At 42.9% G+C, this 12768-nt stretch overlaps 1 protein-coding gene across 7 annotated transcripts in view; it reads left to right on the forward strand.

Annotated features, from left to right (window-relative positions):
- The first annotated feature begins 878 nt into the window (after positions 1 to 878).
- LOC129816754 (connector enhancer of kinase suppressor of ras 2-like) overlaps positions 879 to 12768 on the forward strand; it is a 78850-nt gene continuing 66960 nt past the window's right edge. For 3 of the 7 annotated variants that reach the window (XM_055871621.1, XM_055871649.1, XM_055871641.1), the window contains exon 1: positions 880 to 1526. In XM_055871621.1, coding sequence (XP_055727596.1) covers positions 1463 to 1526 — 64 coding nt within the window. In that variant the 5' untranslated portion in view covers positions 880 to 1462. Of the gene's footprint in view, positions 1527 to 12768 lie in introns of all 7 variants that reach the window. The other 4 variants (XM_055871657.1, XM_055871664.1, XM_055871613.1 and 1 more) reach the window with 2 other exon arrangements.

Below are 12768 nucleotides of genomic sequence, written 5' to 3' on the forward strand. Positions count from 1 at the left end.
TTTGATTGATTGATATATACCCATTGATTCTTGAAGAATATAACTTATAAATAAATGCCGCATGAAGTTAGTTCATCTGTCATACCCCATCAGAACCCAAAATATAAGCTTATTTTCCTGTAAATGTACACAAACACTGTAATGCCTCAAAACATGGTTAAAACTATAATTTTGATATCGTGGAAGGTGTCACGCCCTGACCATAGAGAGCTTTTTATTCTCTATGTTGGTTAGGTCGGGGTGTGATTAGGGTGGGACATCTAGGTGATTATATATCTATGTTGGCCTGGTATGGTTCCCATTCAGAGGCAGCTGTTTATATTTGTCTCTGATTGGGGATCATATTTAGGCAGCCATTGACCCATTGTGCTTTGTGGGATCTTGTCTATGTATAGTTGCCTGCGAGCACTACATTAGCTTCACGTTTAGTTTTCCAGGCCTATCACTAAGCTTTTTACCAAAACAGGCGAGGTGTCAGCTTTGTAATTGTTTCAATTAAGGGTTTTATCTTTAAGAAAGGCAAATTATTTTCTGTTAATGGAAAAAAGCGCCCACTCTTTCATAACCAGCTTAGTCCTGTAATGCATGGTCTTTGCTGATACAGTCATCTTTAATATAAATAGGCCTACAGTATCATATGCATTCAATAGAAACTCATAATGCATAGTGAAACTATTGGGCATAAAACATTAGAAATTCTGAGTTACAAACGTGTAATGGATGATTGATCGGTTATTTCAAATAACAAAATATATATTACAATGCCCTATGCTCATTCATTCTTCTCTTTCATACTCTCAATTAGACAGACCAATTCATGGTATATTGAATAGGGCTACATCTCAACTTGCTTCGTAAAGAATGATAATAAGAGAGCGGGACATTACAGCATCCTCAGCCTCTGTTACGACCGTATTTTCCGCCATACAGCGCTTGTATGATGGAGGCGTGAACAGCGACAAAGAGGCGAGGGAGATACAGTGAACGTGCATCTGATGAGGATTAAAAAAGCCTGCAAACGCTAGTGTGACTCAGTGGGTTGGACTGCACAGTGCGACTGGGAAATACACCCACAGATGCCAGTGAATGCGTTCTCTATTGGATGGTCGGAGGCTTGCTGTACTGATCAGTTGATACTAGAGATTAATTGGCGAGAGGGTCGCAGACGGTTCCACCAGAATCATGCAGTGTTGGCAGCAGCCGACATGAATGACAAATAAAGGAGATATTCGCGATATTCGAGCGAACAACACAAGCGCCAAGCGCAGAGGATTGTGTAGAAATATATCGGACTTGAATCAAGCCACGCATAACGTCGCCTCGGATCCGATGGACCTCCCTCGCCGTTGTTAGAAAACACGCAAACGGATTATAGAATCAAACATTGGTGAATTTGGTGAATGTAATAGATTGAAGTGTTAAAGCGTTTATTTTGTCAGGCGAGACCTGAAAAACTTCCACAATGGCTCTGGTCATGGAGCCTGTGAGCAAGTGGAGTTCGAGTCAAGTGGTGGACTGGATGAAAGGTACGCCACGGTTTTAAGATAGATGTACATGAGCTGTTGGCAACCAACCTGCACACAAAATGCTGTGAAATATATATTCTCTGGACTCAAGTATAACGGCACTAAATGCGCCCACTCCGATCAATAAACAGTGCGAGGCTAGAGCCATCACTGGTGATTGGGGGAAACAAAAACACCTGCTGAACCTCAGTATATGTAGTCAATTATATAATGGAAAAAATAATGATATTTTATTATATTCTAATATTCTATTCTATGTGGTATCTCTATACCACAAATGGAATTACATTTTCAGTAGAAATGTGGGGTGTGGAATTGGCAGTGATATAGATTTGGACCTGAGAGAATCTCAAAGCACTGGAGGATGAGTTGGTTCAGTGGTTCAGTTGGTTCAGTTCAGTTGGTTCAGTACAGTCTTTGCCTTTTAAATGGCCGATCAGAAGGGTCTGAATATTTCTATTATGGGAATAATGATCCACTGAAATTAAGGCATTGGGATGAATTTGACTCTGAAGTTAAAAAAAATATTTTTTAGTAATGTAGACCTGTAGGTGTTTGAAGTGTAGCACGTTAGACACTAATAAATGTAAAATGACTTTGATTTCTGTGGAGGTTAGTTATAGGGAATGTAAAAGATGGACTTTGTAGATAATATATTACTAATAGCTATTACATTCCTCTGGAGTGGATCAAGTGCATATGCTAAATATATCGATTATTTATTAACTACATCCCAAAATATTATTTCACATCTGCAATAAAGCGTGTGATAATGCAGTAATAATTATATCTTGAATAAGGAAGAAAAGAGAGATGATTCTTACAGTATGTGGTGCTAGTTCAGGTGATTCATATGAGAGATGTAGTGTGTGTGAGGTCATGGATCAAGGCTGGAGGTATGCCCATGTTGTTTTGGAGAGATGCTTAACCAGATGGTGGTAAATCCCCATGTGCTGCTGAGCCACTGTGGATTGATGGAACAGCAGTTGATAAGACTATCTTTAACACGCACACACACACACACACACACACACACACACACACACACACACACACACACACACACACACACACACACACACACACACACACACACACACACACACACACACACACACACACACACACACACACACACACACACACTTTCCATTTGAGAGAGAGAATATGTTTTCTGTTCATTCTATGGTTATTGTTTACATAGATTGTGTGTTACTGTCATGTGTTTCGTGTGTATCTCATGCCTGTGTACCTCTGTGTTGATATGTATCATTATTACTGTGTAATGTGTTGGTTGTCTGTGCTGAGCAAGGTACTCATGTGGATGAGTATACCCTCGCAGTGATGCTCAAACTAATGTGTTAATTTACTTAATCATGCCTCCACACTGCCTCAACACACGCTCATTCACAGACGCAGTCACACTCCAAACATACACAGGAGCTTGGCTGGCTGGCTGACTCAGATATACTACTGACTGGCTACTGGGATTAGACACAAAGCAGTTTACAAGTTCTGTAAAAGAGTACATATTAGTCTAGGTGTCTGTGTGTGTGTGTGTGCATATGTGTGTGTGTGAGATAGTCTTTGCTTGGAAAGACTAGTGGAATAGGAGGATTATAGGGATGTAATGGAAGAGTAAGTGGGAATGGCAGAGGAGAGAGTAAAATGATAATAATGAGTAGATTCAGAGCTGATGGAGAGAAGAGAAAGAGATTGCATATTGGAAGAGATGGAGAGGAGATGAGAAAGGGAAGACATTTCAGAGGGAGGGCCCTATGGTAGCCGAGCCACATCTGATGACTAGAGCTGAGACAGGTTCTAGGCGCAAAGCCTATAGTAATGTTGATGTAAAGTGAGGGATGGAGGAATGGAGGGAGCCACAGTCACAGAGAGAATGAAAGGAAATGGAGTTTGTGTAATCTTGTCTCAAATCCATTCTTATACTCCCAGTCCCAAGGGCCCACAGCATCTCCGTCTCATCATTACCATTCAGAGGTTCCATTATTAGCATACAGCTCAGTGATGTCCTGAGGCCAAATAGGAGTACCCAGTGACCTTCCCATAATGCCACTCTCTCCGTCCTCCTGGTGTTTCCTGTGTCCAAGCCTCTCTACTCCCTCAGCACCAACAAAGGCCTCTCCACAGAGAAAACCCTCCACTTATGGAAAATATATGGAGCCTTTAAATTAAGGGCGAACTGTGCTTATTTACACATATATTGCAGTTTAAACAGCTGCAAATACTCGGTTCTGTCACGATCGTCATAAGGAATGGACCAGGGTGCAGCGTGTGTAGAGTTCCGCATATTTTAATAAATCTAAACTCACCAAACAAAAACAAACAAGCACAAACGAAACGTCACGTTCTGGACTGCTCACAGGCAGCTACACAAACGCAAGATCCCACAAAGCACAAAGGGGAAATGGCTGCCTAAATATGATCCCCCAATCAGAGACAACGATAAACAGCTGCCTCTGATTGGTAACCATAACAGGCCAACATCGACATATAAACGCCTAGATGACCCACCCTAAATCACACCCCGACCTAACCAACACAGAGAATAAAATCTCTCTATGGTCAGGGCGTGACAGTACCCCCCCCCAAAGGTGCGGACTCCGGCCGCAAAACCTGACTCAATAGGGGAGGGTCCGGGTGAGCATCTATCGCCGGGGGCGACTCCGGTGCGGGCAAAGTACCCATTCCGCTCGTGGACACGTCATCGGAGGCTCCGATGAACAGAATTTACTAAACAGAATTTACTCACCGCAGCCTCAATTACTATTAATAGTCTCTTAATCAGATCTCTCATTTCATCTCTCTCTGTGTCTCTTTGTGTGCTCTTCCCAGTCTGGGTGGCTGTCTGTCTCCTCCATTGATCTCATCACAAAAATAGCTTTGTTTGTTAATTAACAGGAGGCCAGGCCCGTTGATTAAGGGGGGGTTTCTGGGGTAAAGCTATATGCTAGTTTGTTATGGAGGGGTTGCTCTGCCCATTTAGATGGACAAAGCCCATCTCTGAATTGAGGTGTAATATAGATGTTTAAAGGACAAATACGTGTTTGTCTGTTTGTTTATATATGGGGATAGCTCTGTTATCTGGAGAGAGCATTCATACTTTAGACAATGTCCCTGCTTGTTTTGGTGGGCAGAAGTTTGAGTTTTTTTTTCTATATCCATAACGTTTCAATTACATGTTTACTTACAGTATTGTCATCTTGCAGCAGACTACTCCAAACCCCACTGCATGGTTTCTATAGCAACATGGGGATTTTTTCATTGACAAGTGGGTCTCCATTAACTTGGTAAAGAGGCTGATTTGTTAAGCCCTTAAATTGCGTACAAAGCCATGGAACTCTTCTTGCAGCTTCTCCATCATTTAGCTGCCAGCTGAACTTGAGCTGAATCCTTCATTAGGTCTAGGCCCAAGAAGACATTGAGATTACATCAAAATGAGGAGATGAGGGCTCCACAGCCTTCTTTGTGGGAGGCTGACCAAGGGAGGAGAAAGGATAGAAAGAGTGTGGGAGAGTGGATGAGAGAGAGATGAAGAAACACAGAGAGAGAGATGAGGGAAATGGAGCTGCTGTGCTCTGGACCAAAACACAGACAACCTGACTGGTTCTGCTTTCTCTCCACTTCCTTCTTGTATGTTCTATGCAAAGGTGTGTATGAGTGTGTTTACATGGATGTTTGTGTGTTTATATGTTTATCTGTATTTTAGCCAATGTAAGGAATAATGGCTTCCATTACTAGGGCTGTGGGGGTCATGACATTTTGTCAGCCGGTGATTGTCAAGCAAATAACAGTCGGGCTCATGGTAATTGACCGTTAATTAACATAAACACATTTACCATCTCCTGGCTTCCACACATAGCCTACAAGCCATTTTATAAAGTCAAATAAATCCATGTGATATATCAATCAATCAAGTTTATTTTATATAGCCCTTCGTACATCAGCTAATATCTCGAAGTGCTGTACAGAAACCCTGCCTAAAACCCCAAACAGCAAGCAATGCAGGTGTAGAAGCACGGTGGCTAGGAAAAACTCCCTAGAAAGGCCAAAACCTAGGAAGAAACCTAGAGAGGAACCAGGCTATGAGGGGTGGCCAGTCCTCTTCTGGCTGTGCCGGGTGGAGATTATAACAGAACATGGCCAAAATGTTCAAAATGTTCATAAATGACAAGCATGGTCAAATAATAATCAGGAATAAATGTCAGTTGGCTTTTCATAGCCGATAATTAAGAGTTGAAAACAGCAGGTCTGGGACAGGTAGGGGTTCCATAACCGCCAGCAGAACAGTTGAAACTGGGACAGCAGCAAGGCCAGGTGGCCTGGGGACAGCAAGGAGTCATCATGCCCGGTAGTCCTGACGTATGGTCCTAGGGCTCAGTTCCTCCGAGAGAGCGAAAGAAAGAGAGAAGGAGAGAATTAGAGAGAGCCAAGATGTTCAAAATGTTCATAAATGACAAGCATGGTCATACAGCCTACACCTTCACAATAAATCCATTATTTATTTTAGATAGTTCTAAAGAAGCATGATATGAAGAAAATGTAGTCTATTTCAGAAGAAAAGAATAGCATACTCTGAGTTATCCATGTTAGGTCCTGATGTGGCTATGACAAATAGCTGTGGGCAACACTAGTTCATTTAGCAGACAACATTTGCTTATAATTTCATGGCATTATTTTATATTGTTTTATAGTATGAAGAAAACAATTGAACAAAGTGCGCATAAGCTGCTATTCTGTGTAGAGCGGTTAACAAAGAAATAGGTACTCTATTCTTAATTTAGAGTTATTATTGTAACTTTAGTTGTTCTACAAACGTTGGGCTATATGTTTTGATTTTTAATACATTGTAAGGCTGCATGATGAGTGTAGTGTCTTAGCTCTTATTACTTATTTATATAATAAGAAATACTCTGAATACAAGAAATGGAACTGGAGCTTCACATTTACTCAAATGAGTTAGTACCAGAATAACATAGAACAACACTGCGCATGACCAAGGGTGCTCCATTCTTAAAGGGGACATCAGTAATTAACAGAACATAACAATGAGATTCTAATGATGATTTGAAAAAAGTCGCTTGAAAGGCATGAGCTCTGCTTTGTTTTTTTTGCGCAGGCTGTACACACTCCAATAGTCTCTCATTCACAATTTGACAAGCACTTGATAATGCCTAGAATTTCACGGTGGCATCCCCTTTCTGGCGGTAATGCACCCTAAACAAATCTATGCCTTTTGCGGCCCGTAGTGCTGTGTTGTGCCGTTCTCCCTGAGTGTGCTGCACAATCCGAAGCGTCTCTCACTCGCATGGCTCTCCTTCACCTGATCGGGTCTTTCTCACAGGCTACAAGTCAGACACATCCGGGACACAACTGCGCGCGTCCTTATCCAATTCCGGGGTGCATATTGAAGATATTGGAATAACTGTTCACATTTACTTTTCGTCAGCCAACAAGATGAGTAGGCCGAACGAACAGCGAAACCAATAGCCTATGTCAATCTACTATCCTCCATAGTACAAAAGTCGACCTATTATATTCTGTGTGAAAAATAAATATTCTAACCATAGTCTGGGACAGTTGTGGGATGCAATAGATCACACATTAATATAACCACTAGCATCAAAAACGTTTTTTGTGCAACGTGGCTGACGAAACAGATCAGAACGTTTAGCTTAAAATGTTGATAAACTATTCGTCTATTTTTTTGCATTATAAACGCAGCAAATCTCACATGGTAGTAGGCTATAACCTGAATGTGCCATTAGGGAAAACACCATTATCAAAAGTGACCACAAATGCAATTATGCATGTAATGCATTTATTATAAAGGTGCATTTTTTATGGAGAAAAGTATTTCCCCCAAACTTGAAACTCACGCGCTGCTTATGTATGCCAGTTAGGCTCTACACCCCCTGTAAAGCAAATGACTGTTCTTAATTTTAGAAGTTATTTGGCCACTAGTGGCCTTGCCCATAGACCTAAAACATGTAAGCCTATGAGCTAGGCTACAAGAGGTGTGCGACTATAATTTTAAAAAGTCGCAAAAAAAAGGCATTGGTTCTTATGCTGGGCATCATTCACAAGTGATAATATATCATTCAAGTGATAGGCTAGAATTATCACCAATCAGACTATTCTTGATTTAATCTTGTTTTTACACATGCTAAATAATATATGTGTGATATTTGTTTTGATTTAGAATGGACTATTATCATGCACCTGTATCGAAACGGGCAGTGGAAAAAATAAATGTAATTTATACATGTAAATAGCGAATGGAGGAAGCTTTTCCCCGTGAATTATTTTATTATTTATTTCATTATTTTCATGCCAGCCAGGTAGGCTATAGTCATGTGGTAAATATAAGCAATAATATTAGGGAAATTGAGAAATAAATACAGTAGGCCTAGCCTATAGAAAGCTGATGGGAACCCCATCTTTTTATTAGCGGCCATCACTATGTTTCTCTCATAATTGCATAGCCTATACAAATGTTGCACAACATGGGCTCAAATTAAGTGTTTGATTAGATTTTCAATAACAGTTTCATTGATGTCAGAATGATTAGAGGGACAATAGAGTGCTGAGTACCAGGCCTTTAGCAAGTTTGGTTGGCTACCAATGACTGGCAACAGTATCAGAACTTGGAGAAGCCTAATTACTGTGACAAAAATTTTATGTGGAATTTGACTGCCTTCATGACTCGTGACCACCGGTGTGGTGGTAATATGTTCACCGCAACAGCCCTATCCATGACAACATCAGGCTGTGCCAAGTAGGTCTGCCCCTATTTAGTTCTTGAGATGAGATCGATGATGTGTGTGTGTGTGTATCAACAGTGTGTGTCTGTGTGTGTGAAAGTAGTGTGTGTAAGCTAAGTAGGTCTGTCCCTATTTGACACAACTGTCCTTGAGATTAAGTGCCAGTGACTCTCTCAATACGGAAGTGGTCAGATGACGCAGATGCTAAGCTACAGGACTGTTTTGCTAGCACAGACTGGAATATGTTCCGCGATTCTTCTGATGGCATTGAGGAGTACACCACATCAGTCACTGGCTTCATGAATAAGTGCATTGATGACGTCGTCCCCACAGTGACTGTACGTACATACCCCAACCAGAAGCCATGGATTACAGGCAACATCCGCACTGAGCTAAAGGGTAGAGCTGCCGCTTTCAAGGAGCGGGACTCTATCCCGGACGCTTATAAGAAATCCCTCTATGCTCTCCGACCAACCATCAAACAGGCAAAGCATCAATACAGGACTAAGATTGAATCGTACTACACCGGCTCCGACTCTCGTCGGATGTGGCAGGGCTTGCAAACTATTACGGACTATAAAAGGGAAGCACAGCCATGAGCTGCCCAGTGACACGAGCCTACCAGACGAGCTAAATTACTTCTATGCGTGCTTTGAGGCAAGCAACACCGAAGCATGCATGAGAGCACCAGCTCTTCTGGACGACTGTGTGATCACGCTCTCCGTAGCCGATGTGAGTAAGACCTTTAAACAGGTCAACATTCACAAGGCCGCAGGGCCAGACGGATTACCAGGACGTGTACTCCGAGCATGCGCTGACCAACTGGCAAGTGTCTTCACTGACATTTTCAATGTGTCCCTGACTGAGTCTGTAATACTAACATGTTTCCAGCATGTTGGTATTACAGTCCCTGTACCCAATAACACCAAGATAACCTGCCTAAATGACTACCGACCCGTAGTACTCACGTCTGTATTCATGAAGTGCTTTGAAAGGCTGGTCATGGCTCACATCAACACCATTATCCCAGAAACCCTAGACCCACTCCAATTTACATACCGCCCCAACAGATCCACAGACTATGTATTCTCTATTGCATTCCCCACTGCTCTTTCCCACCTAGACAAAAGGAACACCTACGTGAGAGTGCTATTCTTTGACTAAAGCTCAGCATTCAACACCATAGTGGCCTCAAAGCTCATCACTAAGCCAAGGACCCTGGGACTAAACACCTCCCTCTACAACTGGATCCTGGACTTCCTGACGGGCCGCCCCAGGTGCTACGGGTAGGTAACAACACATCTGCCCTGCTGATTCTCAACACAGGGGCCCCTCAGGGGTGCGTGCTCAGTCCCCTCCTGTATTCCCTGTTCACCCATGACTGCATGGCCAGGCACGACTCCAACACCATCATTAAGTTTGCCGACGACACAACAATGGTAGGCCTGATCACCAACAATGATGAGACAGCCTATAGGGAGGAGGTCAGAGACCTGACAGTGTGGTGCCAGGATAACGACCTCTCCCTCAACGTGATCAAGACAAAGGAGATGATGGTTGACTACAGGAAAAGGAGGGCCGAGCACACCCCCATTCTCATCGATGGGGCTGTAGTGGAGCAGGTTGAGAGCTTCAAGTTCCTTGGTGTCCACATCACCAACAAACTATCATGGTCCAAACACACCAAGACAGTCGTGAAGAGGGCATGACAACGTCTATTCCCCCTCAGGAGACGGAAAAGATTTGGCATGGGTCCTCAGATCCTCAAAAAGTTCTACAGCTGCCCCATCGAGAGCATCCTGACTGGTTGCATCACCGTCTGGTGTCAGAGGAAGGCCCAAAAAATTGCCAAAGACTCCGTCCACCCTAGTCATAGACTGTTCTCTCTGCTACCTCACGGCAAGTGGTACCAAAGCCCCAAGTCTAGATCCAAAAGGCTTCTTAACAGCTTCTACCCCCAAGCCATAAGACTCCTGAACAGCTAACCAAAAGGCTACCCGGACAATTTGCATTGACCCCCCCCCACACACATTTATTATACTGCTGCTACTCTCTGTTTATTATCTCTGCATAGTCACTTTGCCTCTACCTACATGTACACTACCGATCAAAAGTTTTAGAACACCTACTCGTTCAAGGTTTTTTTTGTGTGCTATTTTCTACATTGTAGAATAATAGTGAAGACATCAAAACGATGAAATAACACATATGGAATCATGTAGTGACCAAAAAACTGTTGAACAAATCAAAAGATATTTTATATTTGAGATTCTTCAAATAGCCACCCTTTGCCTTGATGACAACTTTGCACACTCTGGCATTCTCTCAACCTGCTTCATGAGGCAGTCACCTGGAATGCATTTCAATTAACAGATGTGCCTTTTTTAATTTGTGAAATGTATTTCCTTCTTAATGGGTTCGAGCCAATCAGTTGTGTTGTGACAAGGTAGGGGGGCTATACAGAAGATAGCCCTATTTGGTAAAATACCAAGTCCATATTATGGCAAGAACAGCTCAAATAAGCTAAGAGAAACGACAGTCCATCATTACTTTAAGACTTGACGTTCAGTCAATATGGCTCATTTTAAGATCTTTGAAAGTTTCAGTGCAGTCGCAAAAACCATCAAGCGCTATGATGAAACGGGCTCTCATGAGGACCACCACAGGAATGGAAGACACAAAGTTACTTCTGCTGCAGAGGATAAGTTCATTAGAGTTACCAGCCTCAGAAATTGCTGCCCAAATAAATGTTACACAGAGTTCAAGTAACATACACATCTCAACATCAACTGTTCAGAGGAGACTGCGTGAATCAGGCCTTCATGGTCAAATTGCTGCAAAGAAACCACTACTAAAGGACACCAATTAGAAGAAGAGACTTGCTTGGACCAAGAAACACGAGCAATGGACATTAGACTAGTGGACATTTGTCATTTGTTCTGGAGTCCAAATTGTAGATTTTTGGTACCAACGGCCGTGTCTTTGTGAGATGCGGTGTTGGTGAACGGATGATCTCCGCATGTGTATTTCCCATCGTAAAGCATGGAAGAGGAGGTGTTATGGTGTGGGGGTGCTTTGCTGGTGACACTGTCTGTGATTTATTTCGAATTCAAGGCACACTTAACCAGCATGATGTGTGTGTGTGTATATGTGTGTGTGTAACAGCACTGTGTGTCTGTACGCAGTGTGTGTCAGTGCTGGAGAAATTTTGTGTGAGTGTTGAGTCCACACTTAGATAGACAGTGACTGATTTTTTAATTTTTAATTTTACCGTTATTTTACCAGGTAAGTTGACTGAGAACACGTTCTCATTTGCAGCAACGACCTGGGGAATAGTTACAGGGGAGAGGAGGGGGATGAATGAGCCAATTGTAAACTGGGGATTGTTAGGTGACCATGATGGTTTGAGGGCCAGATTGGGAATTTAGCCAGGACACCGGGGTTAACACCCCTACTCTTACTGATGGTGTTTGTACAGCTGTGAATTAAAGCTTTCAGAGAGGATCACTGAGATGGTGCCATCTCTGTTTTTGTATGCCAGGGGGGTGGGAGGATCAATTTGAAAAGCTCCTCTATTCCTCCCCCAGGGAGGGAAGGATGGAAGAATGGAAGGATGATGCTGTGTGTCAATTGGGTTTAATGTGGGACTAAATGTTTACTCATGACAGGCCTCTGTCAACTGTTGGTTATGAGTGGGCTGTCAACTGTTGGTTATGAGTGGGCTGTCAACTGTTGGTTATGAGTGGGCTGTCAACTGTTGGTTATGAGTGGGCTGTCAACTGTTGGTTATGAGTGGGCTGTCAACTGTTGGTTATGAGTGGGTTGTATGTGTGTAGTAAATGCTGTGAGTGTTTGAATATGTCATGATCTTAATAAATATATGACGTGTGTCAGTTCTGTTAATAATTGGAGGAAGGTTGTATGTAATGGTATGCGTAGGGGGAAAGGGTTGATTGTGTGTGGGTTGTATGTACCATTGTAATTTGTTGGACATCCGTGGAGGTCTGTGTAACGTGGGTGATTAAAGCTTGCCTATGGCTGGCTAAGGCTGTGTATGTATGTCTGTTCAGCTGTGCTCAGAACAGCACTATGTTCAGCTCTGCCACGTGTGTTCATCTTTGCGATCTCTGTGTGTCAGTTTGTATTAAACCAAGCACTGGCACACACTCAAAGGCTACAGTTTCAAAGCCCAGAAATGAGAGACGCGGAGACACTCACACACACACAGATGCACGTACGCACACACTCACATGCAGATGCACGCACACACACACACACACACACACACACACACACAGACGCACGCCCACACACACACACGCACACACGCACACGCACACGCACACACACACGCACGCACACACACACACACACACACACACACACACACACACACACACACACACACACACACACACACACACACACACACACACACACACACACACACACACACACAC

Source organism: Salvelinus fontinalis, chromosome 2, assembly GCF_029448725.1.
Source record: "Salvelinus fontinalis isolate EN_2023a chromosome 2, ASM2944872v1, whole genome shotgun sequence".
Taxonomy (NCBI): domain Eukaryota; kingdom Metazoa; phylum Chordata; class Actinopteri; order Salmoniformes; family Salmonidae; genus Salvelinus; species Salvelinus fontinalis.